The 21,775-nt window shown below is 38.8% G+C and overlaps 1 protein-coding gene across 4 annotated transcripts in view; it reads right to left on the bottom strand.

Annotated features, from left to right (window-relative positions):
- The window catches only part of BMS1 (BMS1 ribosome biogenesis factor), a 50,912-nt gene extending 29,456 nt beyond the window's left edge, over positions 1-21,456 (bottom strand). For 2 of the 4 annotated variants that reach the window (XM_036026667.1, XM_036026669.1), the window contains exons 1-9: positions 21,334-21,456; positions 19,706-19,916; positions 18,819-19,009; positions 17,043-17,122; positions 3,507-3,695; positions 2,729-2,871; positions 1,900-2,021; positions 1,384-1,598; positions 217-356 (exon numbers count right to left, since the gene is read on the bottom strand). In XM_036026667.1, coding sequence (XP_035882560.1) covers positions 217-356; positions 1,384-1,598; positions 1,900-2,021; positions 2,729-2,871; positions 3,507-3,695; positions 17,043-17,122; positions 18,819-19,009; positions 19,706-19,881 — 1,256 coding nt within the window. In that variant the 5' untranslated portion in view covers positions 19,882-19,916; positions 21,334-21,456. The remainder of the gene's footprint in view (positions 1-216; positions 357-1,383; positions 1,599-1,899; positions 2,022-2,728; positions 2,872-3,506; positions 3,696-17,042; positions 17,123-18,818; positions 19,010-19,705; positions 19,917-21,333) is intronic. The other 2 variants (XM_028511266.2, XM_028511267.2) reach the window with 2 other exon arrangements.
- Between the last annotated feature and the right edge of the window lie 319 nt (positions 21,457-21,775).

Below are 21,775 nucleotides of genomic sequence, written 5' to 3'. Positions count from 1 at the left end.
CCATATTCATACAAAAAATGTCATGTAAAAAAAAGGTGTCATGTAATGTCACCATGTAATGTCACCTAAGTGAAGAGCCCTCAGAAACAAATGTACATACAAAGCAAAATAAAACATTCCAAATTAATCCCGCCAAAATGTGTTGTGGTGGCAGTTATGAGGGACACAATCTTCTGTAGCATAATTTTTTTTAAGAAAAAAAAAACAAAAACTTACCATTGATTATCTATATCCTCTGACCCCAGCGGTTTGGAGTCAGAAAAAAGTGTCACTCTACTTGAAGCTATCTTGGCATCAATAGTGGAATGGGTGGAAATGAGACTATGAACCAGTTCATGGGTGGGTCTAGTCTCATCCTGTCAAGGTCACCAAGAAATGAAAGTCAGGAATGCACAAGGATTCTGAAGAGACATTTGTTTCAATTACTTTTTCAAAATTACCCAAAACACAATCTAAAACATCCTTCTTACTGTCCCCCAAAAGAAAATTCTTACACCAAAGTCTAAATCTGATTTCTTTCTTTATTAAACTTTTCCAAAGTTCACCAAGTATACAACCTGATAACCTACTTAGCTAGAAAAACCTTCAGTGCTGATGCTGCAGAATGCACTCATTTTAGCCCAATAAAACATCATTTAGGAACAGTAAAAGAGATAAAAATCTGGAGTCCATTAAAAAAAAATTGCTACTTTTTAATTCAAATATTTCACTTCAAGGGATTTGCTGCATAGAAAGATCCCTCCTAGTGAGCAAAGCTACATGTGCAAGGTCTCACTACATCACTGTTCAAACCAGGGGGTATGGGGTGAGCCCATTAGCACTCCAAAGATTGCTATGGTAAATTAGGTTTATTCCTACAACGAAATAGTACAAAACTGTATAGAGATAGAAGCAGCTCTACAAATACTAATAGGGAACAACAGAATCACATATTATGTGCTCCCAAAACCTGTACAAGCATTTAAAACTGGATCTCATCAAATATGACTTATCTCTTTTTCACACACACACACACACACACTATACAGTATTATACCACATGATAGTATTTACATATAGCATGTAATAATCTAAACAAATGTGTATATGTTTAAAGAGAAAAAAAAGAAAGACCAAAGAGAGCTAGAAGACATTCATTTCATATAAAGAGAGGTGGAAGTACAAGGCACCAAACTGCTTGCAATTCTCATGTTGGGAGATGTGAGATCTCCTATAGATCTTGCGGAAGGAAGGTACAAAGGACAGACTTCTCCTTTCTGCTTGGTAGAGTTAAATATTCTGCAGATTTACAACGGCATTATAATAAATATAAATGCAGACTTAAAAGTTTAAGTAAATAAAAGGTATTTTATTTCCTCTATGACTTCCTACTTTCCTTCCTACTTCCTGTGACTTTCCTCTCACCGATTCCTGAAAGCCATGGCTGCCACCAAGGTCGACATAGACAGCATCTTTGTCATATAGCACACCACCAACTCCAGAGAGCGGTGCATAAACCAACTTCTCCTTTTCATTTAAACAGCGCTTCTTTTGTTGTTCAGGAAGGGCACAGGGGTCTGGTAGGAAACTGATGTCACTCACAGCAAAATCCCCTACACCTGGAAGAAAGACAGGAAGTGGCTTCAGCTGACAAATCTATCAACTGTCAGCAAAAATGGTCCGTAGTCAGAAAGCTTCAACCAGGACAACAGCACCATTTGATACTGGCATTGTGCCTCTCTAGCTAAACACCACCATCAGAGCAGAGAGATCTGGTCAACTCAGTGTCTGCTGGCCAATACGGAGCTGAGTTACTCTCAAAATCTCCAGCAAGGGAGCTTTATCTTGTGAGGTCATTTTTCAGTATGTCCGAGATATGAAGTCATCTCAAAAGTTCTACAGTTACTAGTGAAATAATACCTGGCACGTGAATGTGGCTTTTATTTTTCAAGTGTGCTCCTCTTAAATAACCATAGAGAGACAACTTTCGGTCACATTTGATATTCATTCGGATATCTTCTGGCTTTGTCAAATCTTCCATCCTAGAAAAATAAAACCCAATCACATGGCAGACATGAATGTCAGAGTTCTTGTACCTCCCTTTGTGTCAATAATTCATCACATTTACTAGTTCACAAAACATGTTAGAAATTAAAGAAAATACAGAAATAAGCAAGCACAGTTCACCATCAACCAGAGGAAAAGAAGGAAACACATGACTGAACCTTTCTAAGGCTCTACGTAATATATGTTCTATAAGTACGACTGAAGAAATGGGACATGTATTCCCTGCGGTCAGAAAAGAGTACAGAACCTACCCAGAAAAAACTTTTATGATAGAGGATTAAGCTTTGTTCTGGGTTTTTTCTTTTTTTGTTTTATCTTGTTTTAGTGTGGCTTGGGTTCTGGCAGGTGGAAAAAAGTATTATAGGCTGAGAAAATAATATGAAAAAAAGCATAAAGGAACGAAAACAAAATATACATCTGAGTGACTAGAGTACCATGGGTGAAGCCACATCCTGTAGCCCTAAATGCTTCAAAATCCTCACATTTTTCTAAATATTTCATACTTTATTCCCAATGTCACAGCATCTTTACATAGCAATACAAAAAAGTAGGTATTTTCCATCAAACTACATTTCTCCCCCAACTATTCAAAAATAAGCTCCATTATTATTATTCTTTTTCTAACCTCCTTATCTTTGAAATATCTGGGCAAGGGAGAAAGAAATGTACATTAACTTTTTACCTGTCTGCCAGGATATAAGGATGAGAGGTTTGCCATGTAAGAGGCCTAAACTTCATCACTGTAATAAAACGACCCAGATTGTGAATTTCTTGGTTTTGATATTCTCCATGTACCATTCCAGAAAGATAGAAGAGCTTGGCACCCTAAACATTAAAAACAAAAAAAATTAAATTTCAACTAAATTCTTGTCAAGAACTACACTAAATAAAAGTCCTCTAAATAAGAAGCAATCCTAAGAAAGGGAGACTTCTAGGAAACCACTGTGCCAATGCTTTCAGAACCTCTCTGGCCTCTTTTGGGAACCGTCTTGTCAGGGCTTCCTAAGGGCAAAACTGTAAATACACTTAGTTTCAAAACTGCTCTCTAGTCAAGCAGTGGCATCTGTCTGGAGTATTGCAGTGGGGTTCTTGGGCACAGAAAACATCCTGTAACCAATGGGCCATATCAGTATGGAGGGGAAGGAGTAGCACTATGAGTGCACTATAGTTCTTGGTTCTATAACTACAATATGAGAAACTCTGGGCAAACTCTATTAACTCACAAATCTAAAACACTTAGAGCCAGATACTGCCTGGTACTGGGAAGAGAGACAAATAAGACACACTAAAAAGGGTCTGTACTAAAGACTATATTGAGGAAATATGCCAGGGACTATCAACAGATATATAAAGGAAACTCAGGAGGTGAATCTACAGACATATTGTTAATTTCTCATACTCATCCAGTCTATTTTTAAAGGATTACAGTGTTAGTATTCAATAATTAATTATCTTCATACTGGATAGACTTCTGTCCAGAATCTGTGCTTTAATCGCTTCTTCGTCTTCTTTAGTTGCTTACTGTACTTGAAGGAATCTAGGTGAGTGAGAACGCCCATAATTTTAGGAAAGCCATGTACTTGACAGATGTTTAGAAACTCAAATGTTTCCATTTCAAACCCAAAGCTGGCATCTATAAGCATCAGAACCTAAAAACAGAAGACATTTTCTCAAGTAAACTACCAAAACAGATCATCAGCAAACTATGGCCTATCGGCCAAATCTGACTCTTCACCTGTTTCCTAACTGAAGTTTTACTGGGACACAGCCATGTTAATTCATTTATGTATTGTCTACATCTGCTTTTACACTACAGCTACAAAGTTAAGTTGTTGCAACAGAAATTATGATCCATAAAACCTAAAATATTTACTATCTGGCCCCTTACAGAAAAAAGTGCTAACTCCTGCTCTAACCTAAATCAAATGATTAGTTAGGGATAATCATGATAGAAAAAAAAGAAAACACCCTTTTATTTCAAGCATTTCAGTGTATGAGAAATAACTCAGAAAAGGCTGGGTCTAATTTAGCCCATACCTGAAAAGTTCTTACTTTAAGAAAGAAAGTGTTTGGCAAGGTGTTACTAAGCTAAATAACATCTCTACAGGGAAACAAAAAAACAGATCTCTGACACCCCAAAATGGGAGATAATGGTAATAAATGAAAAATATAAAAAATGTATTTTTTAAACCAAGTATTTTTGTTTCGATCTAATACAGAAAACAAATTTTTTTTTTTGCAAGGAAGTGTGTAGCAGAAAAGCTCTACCTTAGATATTAACCTGTAACACGATATTGCTCAGAAACTAAAAAAAAGAAGGCAACTGGTTTAGAATTGAGTCAGAAGACAGTAAAGCTATAAATGGTAATCTACAAGAAAGTACAAGCAGACTTCCAGCCAAAATAGAGGTGTAGGTGGATACACTATGCTTCCTTGCACAACCAAAAGAAGGACAACAAAAATTTAAAAGCAAAAAACAACCAAAACTGACAGAAAATAAAGCTGTTGTAAGTCTGACAACCAAGGAGTTAACAAAAGATTCATCTAGACCAGTAGGAGGGACAGAGATGGGCAGATGGGCAGCTGGGCAGAGAGGACTTCCAGCAAGGTGGCAGCTAGAGGACTGGAGTGGGCGAGGCAGAGGTTGGCAGACCTGACAGTCCCACATTTGTGTTCAGATAAACTGGGAGGAACAAATGGGCAGTGAGACAAATCACATAACCCAGGGATCCAGTGTAGGGAAATAGAGCCTCAAAGCCTCTGCTGAAAAAACCTATGGGGTTGAGGCAGCAAGAGAAAACTCCCCAGCCTAACAGGAGAGTTCATTGGAGAGACCACAGGGTCCTAGAATGTACACAAATCCACCCACCTGGGAATCAGAACCAGAAGGGCCCAATTTGCTAGTGGGTAGTAGCAGAGGGGACTGGAAGCCAGCAGAGAGCTGACCTGTCCACACTGTTCTATGTGGGACCCCACCCACACATATAGCACCACAACACAGTGACTTGGGTTGCCCCACCCTAGCAAATACCTAAGGCTCTGTCCCTTACTATGTAAGACCTGCACTGAGACAAAGAAATATGGCCAAAATGAAAGAACAGTTCAAAGATCCAGGAAAACTACAATTAAGCAATGAAGAGATAGGTAACCTATCACATGCAGAGTTCAAAACACTGGTAATCATGATGCTCACAGAATTGATTGAGCTCAGTTGCAAACGAAGGAAGAAATGAAGGCTATACAAAGTGAAATAAAAGAAAATATACAGGGAACTAACAATTATGGGAAGGAAACTGGGACTCAAAACAAGAATTTGGAGCACAAGGAAGAAAGAAACATCCAACCAGAACAGAATGAAGAAACAAGAATTCAAAAAAATGAGGAAAGGTTTAGGAACTTCCAGGACAACTTTCAACATTCCAACATTCAAATCAGAGGGTTGTCAGAAGGAGAAGAGGAAGAGCAAGAAAATTGAAAACTTAATTTGAAAAATAGTGAAGGAGAACTTCCCTAATCTGGTGAAGGAAATAGACTTCTAGGATCCAGGAAACTCAGGGAGTCCCAAAGAAGTTGGACCCATGGTAGCACACAACCAAGGAACATCATAATTACATTATCCAAAATTAAAGGTAAGGAGAGAATCTTAAAAGCAGCAAGAGAAAGGAGACAGCTATTTACAAAGGAGTTTCCAAAAGACTACTGGCTGATTTCTTAAAGGAAACTTACAGGCAAGAAGGGGCTGGAAAGAAGTATTCAAAGTCATGAAAGGCAGGGACTTACATCCTAGATTATTCTATCCAGCAAATCTATCATTTAGAATGAAAGGGCAGATAAAGTGCTTCCCAGATAAGGTCTAGTTAAAGCAATTCATCACCACCAAGCCCTTAATTATATAAAATGTTAAAGGGACTTATCTAAGAAAAAGATAAAAAAATATGAACACTAAAATGACAACAGATTCATAAACATCAACCAAACTTAAAGAAAAAAAAAGCAAGCAAACAATTAGAACAGGAACAGAATCACAAAAATGGAGATCACCTGGAAGGTTATCAGAGGGGAGGGGGCAGGGAGGAATGATGGGAAATGCACCGGAATAAGTAGCGTAAGTGGTAGGTATAAAATAGATGGGGAGGTTAAAAATAGTATAAGAAATGTACAAGCCACCTGGCTGGTGTAGCTCAGTGAACTAAGAGCAGGCCAGGGAACCAAAGGGTCACTGGTTTGATTCCCAGTCAGGGCACATGCCTGGGTTGCAGGCCAGATCCCTAGTAGGGGGCGTGTGAAAGGCAACCACACACTAGTGTTTCTCTCCCTCTCTTTCTCCCTCCCTTCCTCTTTCTCTAAAAATAAATAAATTATTTTTAATAAAAAGAAAAGAGATGTTGAAGCCAAAGAAATTATATGTACAACCCATGGACATGAACTAAGGAGGGGGATGCAGGTGGGAGGGCGAGGTGCAGAGCAGAGATGAATAAAGGGGATAAAAATGAGATAACTATAATTAGCACAACCAATAAGATATATTAAAAAAATAAAAAGAGCTAAATGGCACCCAAATCGAAAAGGAGGAAGCAAAACTATCGTTTGCAGATAACATGATAGTGTACACAGAAATACCTACAGACTACCCCAAAAAACTACTCAATCCCATACATAAATTTTGCAAAACTGCAGGATATAAAGTCAAAATTCACAAATTGACCAAAGGGTTGTAGGTTCGATTCCCAGTCAGAGTACATGCCTGGGTTGCAGGCCATGACCCCCAGCAACCGCACATTGATGTTTCTCTCTCTCTTTCTCCCTCCCTTCCCTCTCTAAAAAATAGATAAATCTGCCTGGCTGGCATAGCTCAGTGGATTGAGCGCGTGCTGTGAACCAAAGTGCCGCAGGTTCGATTCCCAGCCAGGGTACATGCCTGGGTTGCAGGCCATAACCCCCAGCAATTGCGCATTGATGTTTGTTTCTTTCTCTCTCTCTCTCTCCTCTTTCTCTTCCTCCCTTCCCTCTCTAAAGATAAATAAATAAAATATTTTTAAAAAAATAGATAAATCTTTAAAAACAATTCACAAATCGAAGGCATTTTTCTACACCAGCAATGAAATATCAGAAACAGAAATCAGAAAAAAACAAACCATTTACTATAACAACAAGAAGAATAAAATATTTAGGAATGAACTTAACCAAGGAGATAAAATATCTGTACTCAGAAAACTATACAACACTGAAGAAATTAAGGAAGACACAAATAATGGAAACATATACCGTGTTCATGGATTAGAAGACTTAACAACATTAAAATGCCCATACTACCCAAAGAAATCTATAGAATCAATATACTTCCTATCAAAATACCAATGACAATATTTCACCAATATAGAACAAATGTTTTAAAAATGCCTATGGAACCATAAATGACCCTGAATATCATCAGTAATTCTAAGAAAAAAGTAGGTGGGATCATAACACCTGATATCAAACTAAATTATAATGCCACTATAATCAAAACAGTCTGGTACTTGCACAAGAACAGACACGTAAATCAATGGATCAGAGAGCCCAGAAATAAACCCATGTCAATAGAGTCAGTTAATATTCGACAAAGGGGGCAGGAGCATAAAATGGAGTGAAAATAGCTTCTCCAAGGTGGCAAGGTAGGTGGGAGTGGAGCCAAGTTCTCCCTGTGCCCAGCCGTAACACCTAGCAGATTATCTGAGGAACAGAGTAAACAGCCAACGGAATCCCAGCTTATATGAAGTTTGGAGGCCAAACTTGCAGAGGACATTGAAAAACAGTGAAGATGCTGTGTTCTAACAGTAAGGTGTCTGGGATCTGCACAGGGGACCAGAGCTGCTGTGGCACCGGCCTGGCACCTGCTGCAGGGTATGGGGAGGAGAGTTAGATCACCAGCTGCCTCTCCTACCAGAGCAGGGATGACACCGTGGCACCAGGAGGGACTTGGACACTGGAGGTTGCTGGGGAAAATAGCGATGAAGTGGGAGAGACACACAGAGGCATTACACATCCGCTGGGACTGTGGACACCAGCACCAGAGAAACGGGGGTGCCAGGAGACACCTGGAGAAGAGAGGAGTTGGGCTGTGTGGGACCCTGACTCGGATAGTCTCTACACTGGTTGGAAAGTTGGGATGTGTGGAAAGCCTTGCACTTGTTAAGAATATGGGGCAGCTGCTTTGGAAGGAACTCTCCAGCAGTGACTGGCTTGCCCCAGGGTGATTTCAGTTGCCGACACCCAGAGACTGAGTGGCCTAGTATGGAACTCCGCCACTTGGCTTGTCTCATGCTGTGCGTAGCTAAGTGGCTGATTTGAGCCTGGCAGCTCATGGAGGACACGGGCCAGAGGCCAGGAAACCATGAATCTTGTGGCCCACACCTGGTCCCCATTCTCTCAAAACCATAGGAAACGAGAAAAGCAAAGCCCAGCCCCCCTCTTCCTGTGGCATCTAGGAAGAGCAGCAGAACTTGCTGAACAGTTTTAAAGTCAGCAAGAGGTTTATTATTTCTTTCTTTTTGGTTCCTCCTCTTTTTTTTTTCTCTTTTTTGCTTCCCCCCAAGTGAGACACTAAGATATGGAGTTATGAAGGGTCCAGAGACAAATCAAAAGGAAGAGGGTTAAGATCAACCCCAAAACTTGAGAAACTGAGACGAATGTCATTTTGCTATCCCACAGACCTGGCATTTTATTGTTTGTGTATTAATATTATTTTTTTCACTATTTTTAGCACTTTCGTTAGTATTTTTTAATTTCTCTTCCTTATGTTTAGTTTTGCTCATATTATTTCTCTGTTTAATTGCATTATTTCCTTATTCTTTCTTCATTGTATTTTAATTTTCCTCCTTTCACTTCACTCAAGTTCCAATAACACACAACTGTTGATCGGGTACTTTCTATTCTGGTTATCCAACTCTTGTATTTCTTGTCATATTACTGTTGTTCCAGTACTATTGTAAACAATTGTTGTTCCATATAATTGTATATACTAACACCAGCCCTCTATAATCTTAGCCCACTTTCCTTTAATCCTGAGCATTACTACTGTTGTGGTTAACTCTATTCTCTCTCACACTACACCTACTTTCTATCCTTTAATCTCACTATATCTCACCATCTAACCTTGCACAAGAGCTCTGTTTTCTGGACTCAGCTCACAATCATCCTCCCCTCAAACAAGAGCCTTTCCTCTCTTTCACCCTTTAAAAAAAAGTGGCTAGTTTGGTGAAATATGACGGTTAACTCTATACTTATTCAAAGAATCTCCTATTCTTCTCTACTTTGCCTGCTATTTTAAATCCCATAAAATACTCTTCCACTGTCTTAATTCATTTTGCCTACCCCCTGACACTGACCACATACAAGAATAGGCGGAAGCTGCGAACATCAGTATACCAACTGGAGGAGAAAAACCACCAACAAAGGAACCACCAAAAGGTGAAAACCCAAGGACAACAAGAGAGCCCACACAAACAGAAGAAAGGGCAAACTTAGAGGGTCGGGACAAGAAGATCAAACAGAACATACCACTGAACCCCACAAAATTCTCACCATACAAGTTCACCCTACAAAGACAGCTAGCAAAGCAAAACATCAGCAAATGCGGAAAAAAACAAAGAGTCATCTAAAATGGGGAGACAAAAAAAGAACATGCAATTGAAAGGAATAGAAGACTCCCCACTAAAAGAGCTAAATGACATGGAAGTAACCAAACTATCAGATATAGAATTCAAAAGAATGGTTATGAAGATGTTCAAGGAACTCACAGACAACTGCAAGGACACTGAGTGAGAACTACATCAGCATGAAAAAGGAAATAGAAACTATAACAAAACAAGGAAGAAATGAGCAATAAAATCTCGGAAATAAAAAACACATTAGAAGGAATTACAAGCAGGCTGGATGAAACAGAGGATCGAATCTGTAAGCTGAAGGATAAGGTAGGAAAAAACACCCAGATAGAACAAGAAAAGGAAAAGAAACTCAGAAAGACAGAGCAGGTGGTAAGGGAACTGCAAGACAACATGAAATGTAACAATATACACATAATAGGGACACCAGAAGAACAGCAAGGGATCGAAAACCTGTTTGAAAAAGTAATGATGGAAAACTTCCCTAATTTGATGAGAGAAAAAGTGACACAAATACAGGAAACACAGAGGCCCAATCAGAGGAACCCAGAGGCCCACTTCCAGACACATCATAATCAAAATGGCAAAATTCCAAGACAAAGAGAGAATCTTAAAGGCAGCAAGGGAGAAACAGGAAGCAGCATATAAGGGAGCTCAGATAAGGCTAGCAGCTGACTTCTCAATGGAAACCCTCCAAGCCAGAAAAGAACGGCAAATTATTCCAAGTAACAAAAACCAGAGGCCTGCAACCAAGACTATTTTATCCAGCAAGGCTCTCAATTAAAATGAAAGGCCAAATAAGGAGCTTCACAGACAAAACAAGTCTAAAAGAATACACCTCCACCAAACTAGCTCTGCAAGAGATGCTAAAGGGACTGCTTTAAGAAAAGAAACGAAAAGAGTAAGGGAGACAGGAGCACAGGTACGAAAAAACGGCAATGATTAAGTACCTATCAATAATAACCTTAAACGTAAATGAATTAAATGCTCCAATCAAAAGACATAGAATAGCTGAATGGATAAGAAAGCAAGATCCATGCATATGCTGTCTACAAGAGACCCACCTCAGAATAAAAGATCTATACAGACTGAAAGTGAAGGGGTGGAAACAAATATTCCAAGCAAACGGACAAGAAAAAAATAAAAGCCATGGTAGCAAATACTCATGAAACAAAGGAAAATTTTAAAAAGGGACATAAAAAGGACATGCAGAAGGCACTTCATAATACTCAAGGGAAGAATCCACCAAGAAGACATAAACATTGTATATATCATACACACCCAACATAGGAGCACCCCCAAAACATAAAGAAAAATCTAGAGAACTTCAAGAAAGTTATTGACAACAACACAATTATAGGAGGGGTTTTCAACACCACACTGTCAAAAATGGACAGATTTCCAAACAAAATATCAACAAAGATACTGCAGCAATGAACAATGTCCTAAATCAAATGGACTTAAAGGATATATATATATAACCTTTCCTGAAAAAGCAACAAAATACACATTCTTTTCAAATGCACAAGGTACATTTTCAAAGACAGACCACATGACAGGACATAAAACAAGTCTCAACAAATTCAAGAAAACTGAAATCATATCAAGCATTTTCTTTGACTATAAGGGACTGAAACTAGAAACCAATGCCAAGGGAAAAAAACCCAAAGCACTCAAAATCATGGAGATTGAATAGCATGCTATTAAACAATGAATGAGTCAAGAATGAGACCAAGGAAGAAATCAAAAAGTTTCTGGAAACAAAGCCCTGGCTGGCATAGCTCAGTGGATTGGGCGCGGGCTGTGAACCAAAGTGTTGCAGGTTCGATTCCCAGCCAGGGTACATGCCTGTGTTGCAGGCCATAAACCCCAGCAACCGCACATTGATGTTTCTTTCTTTCTCTCTCTCTCTCTCTCTCTCTCTCTTTCTCTCTCTCTATCTCCCTCCCTTCCCTCTCTAAAAACAAATAAATAAAATCTTAAAAAAAAAAAAGGTTTCTGGAAACAAATGAAAATGAACTCACTACAACCCCAAATTTATGGGACACAGTGAAGGCAGTCGTGAGAGGGAAGTTCACAGGCATAGATAGTGGCCTACTAAAAAAAAAATAGAAACATTTCAAATAAACAACCTACCCCTACACCTACATGAACCCGAGGAACAAAGACATCCCAGAGCAAGTACAAGGAAGGAAATAACCAAGATCAGAGCAGAATTAAACAACATAGAAACTAAAAGCACAATTCTAAGGACCAATAAATCCAGCAGCTAGTTCTTTGAAAAGATAAACAAAATTGACAAGACTGTAAGTGGACTCACCAAGAAAAAAAAAAAGAAAGAGTACCCAAGAAAACACAATCTGAAATAAAAGAGGAGAGATTACAATTAATACCACAGAAATACAAAGGACTGTAAGAAATTACTGTGAACCACATGCCAAGAAATTTGAAAACCTAGGTGAATGGACAAATTTCCAGAAAAATATAATCTTTTTTAAAAAAAACTGAATGAAGAACAAGCAGAAAGCCTGAACAGACCAATAACAGCTTATGAAATTAAAGAACTAATCAAAAAACTCTCAGCACACAAAAGTACTAGACCACATAGTTTCACAGGAGAATTTTTCAAAACACTTAGGGAAGAGCTAATACCTATCCTCAGACTATTCCAAAAATCCAAGAAGATGAAAGACTCCCAAACTCTTTTTATGAAGCCAACATCATCCTAATCCCAAAACCAGATAAAGACACACCAAAGAAAACTTCAGGCCAATATCACTGATGAGCATAATGCTAAAATCCTCAACAAAACATTGACCAACCATGTCCAGCAATACATTAAAAAGACCATACACCATGAGCAAGTAGGATTTGTCCCAGGGATGCAAGGATGATAAAATATTCACAAATCAATAAACGCAATACATCACATAAACAAAAGGAAACACAAAAATCACATGATCATATCAATAGGTGCAGAAAAAGCATTTGATGAGGTAAGAAACCCATTTATGAGTAAAACACTCAACAAAGTGGGAATAGAGGGAGCATTCCTCAACATAATAAGGGCCATATATTAAAGACCTACAGCGAACATCATACTCAATGGGCAAAAACTAAAAGATTTCCCACTAAGATCAGGAAGAAGACAAGGATGTCCACTAACACCACCTCTATTCAACATAGTATTGGAAGTCTTAGTCACAGCAATCAGACAAGAAAAAGAAATAAAAGACATCCTAATTAGAAAGGAGGAAGCAAAACTGTCATTGTAGATGACATGATAGTGTACATAGAAAACCCTTAGACGCCACCAAAAAAATGCTTGACCTAAGAAATGAATTTGGCAAAACAAAGGGATACAAACTCAATATTCCGAAATCAAAGGCATGTTTGTACACCAACAATGAAATATCAGCAACAGATATCAGGAAAAATAATCCCACTTCCTATAGCAACAAGAAAAATAAAATACCTAGGAATAAACCTATCAAAGGAGGTAGTAACGTATACTCAGAAAACTACACAACACTGAAGAAAGAAATTAAGGAAGACAAACAAATGGAAATGTATACCGTGTTCATGTACTGGAAGAATTAACATCATCAAAATGTCCATACTACACAAAGAAATGTATAGATTCAGTGCAATACCTATATAAATTACCAATGGCATATTTCACAGATATAGAACAAACACTTCATGAACTTATATGGAACCATAAATAACCCTGAATAGATGCAGCAATTTTGAGAAAGAGAGCAAAGTAGGAGGGATCACAATATCTGATATCAAACTGTATTATAAGGCCACTGTAATCAAAACAGCCTGGTACTGGCATAAGAACAGACACATGGAACAATGGAACAGAACAGAGAGCCCAGAAATAAGCCCAAGTCTCTATGGTCAATTAATATTTGACAAAGGGGGCAGCAAGATAAAATGGAGTAAAAATAGCCTCTTCAACAAATGGTGCTGGGAGATCTGGACAGCTATCCGCAAAAAAATGAAACTTGACCACCAACTTACACCACAAAAATAAATTCAAGGTGGATAAAAGACCTAAATGTAAGTTGTGATGCCATTAAAGCCCTAAAGGAGAACACAGGCAGGAAAATCTCAGATATTCCACGCAGCAGTATTTTCACTGATATGTCCCCTAGAGCAAGGGATATAAAGGAAAGAATAAACAAATGGGATCCCATCAAGATAAAAAGCTTCTGCACAGCTAAAGAAAACAGCATTAAAATGAAAAGAGAACCAACTATATGGGAAAACATATTTGCCAATGATACATCAGAAATGGGATTGATATCCAAAACATACAAAGAACTCACGCGACTCCACTCTTAAGGAGACAAGCAACCCAATTAAACAATGGGCAAAGGACTTGAACATACACGTCTCCAAGGAAGACATACAGAGAATCCAGAGACATATGAAAAAATGCTCAATATTGCTAGCCATCAGAGATGCAAATTAAAACCACAATGAGATACCATTTCACATCAGTGAGAATGGCCATCATAAACAAAGCACCAAACAAGTGTTGGAGAGGTTGTGAGAAAAGGGGACCCTACTACACTGTCGGTGGGATTGCAGGCTGGTGCAACCACTATGGAAAACAGTGTGGAATTTCCTTAGAAATCTCAAAATAGACCTGCCTTTTGACCCGGCAATTCCACTGCTAGGATTATATCCTAAGAACCCTAACACACCAATCCAAAAGAACCTATGCACCCCAATGTTCATAAGAGCACAATTTACAGTAGCCAAGTGCTGGAAGCAACCTAGGTGCCCACCAGTAAACGAATGGATCAAAAAGCTATGGTACATTTACACAATGGAATTCTACACAGGAGAAAAAAAGGAGCTCCTATCCCTTTGCAACAGCATGGATAGAACTGGAGAGCATTATGCTAAGTGAAATAAGCCAGACAGTGAAAGACAAATACCATATGATCTCACCTTTAACTGGAACCTAATCAACAAAATGAACAAGCAAGCAAAATATAACCAAAAACACTGCAATTGAGAACAGGCTGACAGTGACCAGAGGGGGAAGGGGAGGAAATAATAGGGGCAAAGGGTGAAGGGTTTACAGGATTATATAATCCTGTAAATGGACACATGGATAATAACAAGTGGGGGTGGAAACAGGAGAAGGATCTGGGAAGGGCTGGGGTGGTGGGGAGGGGTGGAGGGAAAAGGCAGAAAACTGTAGTTGAGCAACAATAAAAGATAAATAAATAAATATAAATTTAAAAAGGAAGTGACATCATAAAAGTCCCAGAGGAGAACATAAGCAGAAAAATCAGATATCCCATGCAGCAACATTTTCACCGATACATCCTCTAGGGCAGTGGTGTCAAACTCATTTTAACGGGGGCCACATCAGCTTCACAGTTGCCTCTAAAGGGCCGAATACAATTTCAACTCTTTAACAGTTAAAAGTGTAGTTACATTTATACAGTCCTAAAATTATTTCGGCCCTTTGAAGGAAACTGCAAGGGTGAAGTGACCCCTGGTGAAAATGAGTTTGATACTCCTGCTCTAGGGCAAGGGATATAAAAGAAAGAATAAACAAATGGGACTACAGCAAAATTAAAAAGCTTTTGCAATGATAAAAAGAATATCAATGAAAAGGGAACCAACTGTATGGGAAAACATATTTGGAAATGATACCTCAGACAATGGTTTGATCTCTAAAATATATGAAGAACTCACATGACTTCACTCCAGGAATACAAACAATTCATTTAAAAAATGGGCAAAGAACCTGCACAGACACTTCTCCAAGGAGAACATGCAGATGGCCCAGTGACACATGAAAAAGTACCCAACATCACTAGCCATTGGAAAGATGCAAATTAAAACCACAATGAGATACCACTTCACATCAGGTAGAATGGCCATCATTAATAAATCAACAAACATGTGATGGTAGAGGTTGTTGAGGATGGTGAGGTGGTAGAGAAAAGGGAACCCTAGTACACTGTTGGTCGGAATGCAGAATGGTGCAGCCACTGTGGAAAACAGTATGGGATTTCACCAAAACACTCAAGATGGAACTGCCTTTTGATCCAGTGATCCCACTGCTGTGATTATACCCTAAGAATCCTGAATCACCTGTACCAGAGAACCTATGTACCCCAATATTCACAGTAGCATTATTTACAATAGCTGAGTGCTAGAAACAGCCTAAGTGTCCATCAGTAAATGAGCAGATCAAAATACTGTGGTTCATTTACACAATGGAATACTATGGAGCAGAAAGAAAGAACTCCTACCCTTAGTGACAGCATGGATGGAATTGGAGAGTATTATGCTAAGTGAAAAAAGCTAGGTGGTGAAATACAAACACCATATTATCTCGCCTATAACAGGAATCTAATCAACAAAACAAGCAAGCAAGAAAAATAGAATCAGAGACATGGAAATAAAGAACTGTGAGTAACCAGAGGGAGGGTGGAGGGGGAAAATGGGGAAAGTAAGGGTCGGGGCAAATCAAGAAACATGAACAGAGGACTCACAGGCAAGGACAATAGGGTGGGGATTAACTCTGAGGCGGGGCAGGGTAGGGAAAAGCAAAAGGAAAACTTTGGAACACTGTAACTGAACAATAAGAAAAAATGTCTTGTTTCCCCACTCTTTATATGGCTTAACTTATTTTTCATTTTGGCTTTATTTTTGCTAGTTTAAAAAATAATTGATGAACAATGCAACTGAAGCTGCACAATTTCCATATGTTGAGTACTGTATACATTTTTTTATTACAAACTCTCACAACTCCTCAAGGGCAATCCATGTATTTATTTTATCACAGTCTTTTAGAATGGAGAATGGAGGAGAATGGAGGAAGTTCTGAAATCATCCAAGAGCAGAGCTCCCACCCCCTAAAAATTATTTAACTTCTGGGATCCTTGATTTCATTATATGTAAACTGGAGATAATTCCTATTTATCTCTAAGGCAGACTAGGGGATTTGATAAGCTAAAGTTGTAGAAAACACAGTGCCCAGTAAGAAACTAAGTAATGGTACTTACTCTTGTTATGTATGTATGTATGCACGTATGTGTATCTCAATGGGCTTTTATTGGCTATGATGGTTAAAGGTTTTCTCTGTCCTGTGATTTGCTTTTAGATTTTAAAATTCATTGTGCACCATCTATTTTTATTATAAAAATAATTATCATGACCATCATCATCAATTCAAACACCTGTTACATCCCTGATAATACATTTCTCTAGTAATTATAAACCTTTCTTCTCTTCAACATGGGATAAATAATCAACATGGGACTACACTGGTCTAAGTCCCCATCAAAAATTCTACTGCCTACACCACCTTACCAAATCTGCTACTTTAGCCAGGTCAATCATCATGTTAATGTCACATCCACATTCAATAATGGTGAGTCTACGCTTTTTACCTGTAAGTGGAAAAGATAAAAATTTTACTTTTAAAGAAATCTTGAAAAAATATACCCATTAACTCTAACATTTTTTAACTGCATCCAGTAAAACACCATATATACTTACAGGAAGGAGTAGGCAAAACGTTCATTTTTATAGGCAAAAACTGATAAAATATATTCAATCTTGGTTTTCATGCTATGTTCTCTAATTTTAAAACATTACCAGAAGCCTACTCACATGAATAAAGTGCTCAAGCAGGTAAAATTCCAACTAAAATGGGCAAACAGGTAGGTTTCATGACCCTGATCCTGCTGTCCTGCAGTGGGCTAATACTTCTATCTCTATCAAAATATCCTGTTTCCATTATAGCTAAAAAATCATAATAGAATGTCTTAAAAACAAAGAAAAGCCTCAGTCCTACTACAGCTGACTCTTGAATGAGGAGGTTAGAACTACATCTCTGAGCAGTGGAAAATCTACATATAACTTTTGACTCCCCCAAAACTTCAGTCATCCCTTGGTATCTATGGGGAATTGGTTCCAAAATGCCCATAGATATCAAAATCCACAGGTGCTCAATTGCCTTACATAAAATGGCATATGACAATGCACACAGTTGGCATCCACATTCAGACTCCTAACCGCAGATCAAAAATACTCTTTTGATCCATGGTTGGTTGAATCACAGACGTGAAACCTAGGAATGCAGAGAGCTAATTGTACATTTATCAAAACAAATCCACACATAAGTAGACCTGTGCAGTTCCAGGGTCAACTGTACATTAGCTACAATAAAATTTCAGATTCTGCCCTGGCTGGTGTAGCTCAGTGGATTGAGCACAGGCTGGGAACCAAAGTGTTGCCGGTTCAATTCCCAATCAAGGCACATGCCTGGGTTGCAGGCCAGGTCCCCAGTGAGGGCCACATAAAAGGCAACCACACACTGATGTTTCTCTCCCTCTCTTTCTCCCTCCCTTCCCTTCTCTCTAAAAATAAATAAATTTAAAAAAAAGGTCAGAGTCTACCACTGTCATTTTAAGAATCTGTTTCATCTTCCTTCAAATTTAGACAGGGTACCATCTTCCAAAGCAGATAAACTCTTACAGGAAAAAAAAAAAAGAGAAAAATTCCCTTACTTCCACAATGGAAGTACCTGCTATCTGTTAAGTGAAGGTGCTCCCACAACCAAGCCAGCATGCCCAGACTGCCAAGCCTTTCAGAGGAGCATACCTAGCATATCCACACTGCAGTCAGAATAAGGTATACATGTACATCATTATTATCTCTAGGAATCTATCTTTTTCTGAAGCTACAGCCAACTTAGTAACTAACTACAAGAGAGGTAGTATGAAGTGACAGTATTACTTTAGTATTTACCAGTTAAAAAAAATTGTTCAATAGCCCTGGCTGTGTGAGTCAGTTGGTTGGAGCATTGTCCCACACACCAAAAGGTTAAGGATTCCATCCCTAGTCAGGGAACATACATTGTAGGTTTGATCCCTGCTTGGGACGCATACAGGAGGAAACTAACTGATGTTTCTCACATTGATATCTCTCCCCCCAACATCCCCACCGCCCATCTCTCTCTCTCTCTCTCAGATCAATAAATGTATCCTCAAGTGAGGATTAAAAAAAAAAGGTTCAACAAAGACAAGCATGCTTCTCAGACAACACCACCTGCCATGTTAGTCTTGGGTAGCACCCTCCCACCTGACACAATTGTTACAGGGCCTCTGATTTCCGTCAGCTTCTGCCTGGTGAAGTTACGAATGAGGCACCGAATCAAAGTGCTCTTTCCAACTTTTGGAGGTCCCATCACCACCACCACTATTGGAGGGGGCTCTAGTGGAGTTCGATCAACTACTGGAACATGATGCTTTTTTGTCTTCAAATCCTGAGTCCTATTTGTAAAAAAAAAGTATATTCATTTTCAAAATATAAAAGGCATTATCCTTATAAGTAAAGATTTTAAAGAGAGCAGAGTGGACAATATATAGATACAATTAACTTGTTAACTTCTGGCTCCAGCCCAAATAACCACTTCAACAGTGTAGAATATTGTATAGTTTTATTAGTTGATTACAGTAGTTAAAAAGAAAAAGGACATACATGGAGACAGTGAATTATAATGAGTAAGAACAGAGACTATGGAGTTAAAATTTGGCTCTCCTACTAGAAGAATATAATTCAATCATGTTTAAAGTATACTTCTTGGTACATAGTAAGGATTCATTAAATAAAGCTATTTAATATTACACATTACAACTATATAAAACATACCCAGAGGGGAAAAAAAAATAAGCACACTGATTACCATAGAAATTCTTTAAAGTTTACAGGCATATAAATTCTATAAAGAAAAACTACTACTAAGCTTTTTTTCTTGGGGAAAAAAAAAGCCAATCAGTATACAGATGCTGGTGGCAAGGCAGCTTCCACAGGAAATATTTCTTATATTTTTATAAAAGAAATATGGCATGCATCCCCATGTCCATCAGAGCTGAAGAGACTCATAAATCAAAAAATCACCTGAAGAAACTCTTACTGTTTAAAAAGAAAAAAAAATCAAAGAACCACTAGAATCCAGCTAAATGTACCTGTGAAAGGATCGAGCCATCCGTACAGCAGATTGGACTGCAAAAGCTTTGGGGTTTCTCTTCTGGGTGTCTTCTTCATCACCTAGTTGGAGATCTTGCAAATGTCGTTTCTTTTTCTTATCAGGTTTGGGCCCACTGTTTTTCTTTCTGTGTTTCTTCTGGTCCTTAGCTTCCATGGTGACTTTTTTACCAATTCACAAGTAACTCTAACCTACATTGAATGAGATGGGGGTGGGGGAAGTATTTTATAATCCAGACAACACCCAGGAAAAAACAGTAAATTTCATTTTTTTTCTTTAAAAAGTTATGTATTTGTTCACCCAACATCAGTAGGCACTACTTAATATTATGTCCAAATTCATGCTCTGCTATGCTATAAATTCGGTTACCTCTGCTTAGGTTACCACCTATTCATCTTAAGTTTCTACATCAACATTGTTCCATTTCTACAATGATGGAAACATCTACAGCTATACTTTTCAACACAGTAGCCACTAGTCACATGCTGTACCAAGTGAAACTGAGAAACTGAAAATTTTAATTAATTCAATTCATATGTGGCTAGCAGTTACCATACTGGACAGGCTCAGCCCTAAGCATCAATTGGACTAAAGAAGTAGCTCCAAATGTACACTATTTTTAAGATATTTTATTTTAAAAAATTAAAGCATTTTAACAACCCTCCAACATGATAGCAGTATTATTTTTCTTGATTCTGTAGAACTTCTAAATTATAATCACCCATACACATTTAAAAAACAGTACTACCTCTGTGAGATATGGTTGGTTGTGGATGATGCCTAAAGACCCTCATGATTTCTGAACTTCCTAATAATTCATGCCCCATAAATTGGGACCACTAGGTTTAGTTTTTTAAGGAAATCAGGCTGCGAGACAGTATGGTTAACAAAAGGAGGAACGGGGGATCACGTCATCAAATTGAGTTACTGAATTAACTTCAGTTCAGAAAATCTGTGTCTGCCTATGATGTGCTAAGCACTGTGCCGGGAGATGACTACAGCTAAGATCTGACCAGTGGAGAAATTCAAACTAATGTCTTCAGAGCCATGCAGTAAGGCCCACATGAGAAGGTTACACAGTAGGTCAGTGGGATTTCCACACACGCCAGCGGAAATATTTAGCAAGTCGATATACACCACATAACATCAAGAAATACTACTCGGGAGTTAGGAGAGCTGGATTCCTGGAGCACTTTGAAACTAAATAGGTATGTGACTCTAGGCCATTACTTTTCTCTCTACACTTTGGGTTTCAAACTTGTACGTACTTGATGACTTTCTTCTTTTGGGAGGCGGAGGTGAGGGGGGAGAAAACACATGTTGGAATTAAAGAGATGTGGCTCAAGTCTAAATCACCGGCTAGTATTATTCCGCCATGAATGACCACTCAACCTCCCTCCCATCTTTTCTCCCAGTCTAGGGTCTCAATACAAATTCATTCAACGACTTCGGAGCACTTACCCCGCAGCTGCCGCTGAGTCACTCGTCGGGAGGAGACCGCCCGAGAGACTGAACGAGGACCTTAGGCGCTCCACACGCGACCCTCCCAGCGGCCCCAACTCCAGAGGACCCCATTACATCCTCCTTCCTCAGGCCACAGGCACTTACCTAGTTTACAACCGATACTCTCCCTCAGGCCCGCATGGAGGACAGCCGGAAAAGGAAGGACGCCTTAAGCGAGTACTGTAACCGAGGACAGGAAACAAGGCGAGGGCAGAAGAAAGAGACCCGTGGGGGAGGACTTTCCAGGGAGAACCACAAGGAAGACTTATGATTGGCTAATGGTTGGCCGCGAGTGACGTATGGGCGAAGCGTTTCTTCCCAGCCGCCCTGACTGCCCACGGAAGAAAGGGCACTGGGGCCGCCCTCCACAGCAATTACCGTATTCTGCTGTGTATAATGGCCAATAATTTTTTCCCAAAATTTTTTGGGGGGAAATAAGGATGTGCATTGTATATGAGTAAATACCTAGTATCTGTTTTTGTGTTTATATATATTTTTGTTACATTGGATTTCTTATACCACAATATGTTCAAAAGAATGCTAAAAT

The sequence above is a fragment of the Phyllostomus discolor genome, chromosome 5 (genome assembly GCF_004126475.2).
Source record: "Phyllostomus discolor isolate MPI-MPIP mPhyDis1 chromosome 5, mPhyDis1.pri.v3, whole genome shotgun sequence".
NCBI lineage: Eukaryota > Metazoa > Chordata > Mammalia > Chiroptera > Phyllostomidae > Phyllostomus > Phyllostomus discolor.
The sequence above is the reverse complement of the archived record's forward strand: the minus strand, read 5'-3'. Positions and strand labels throughout refer to the sequence as shown.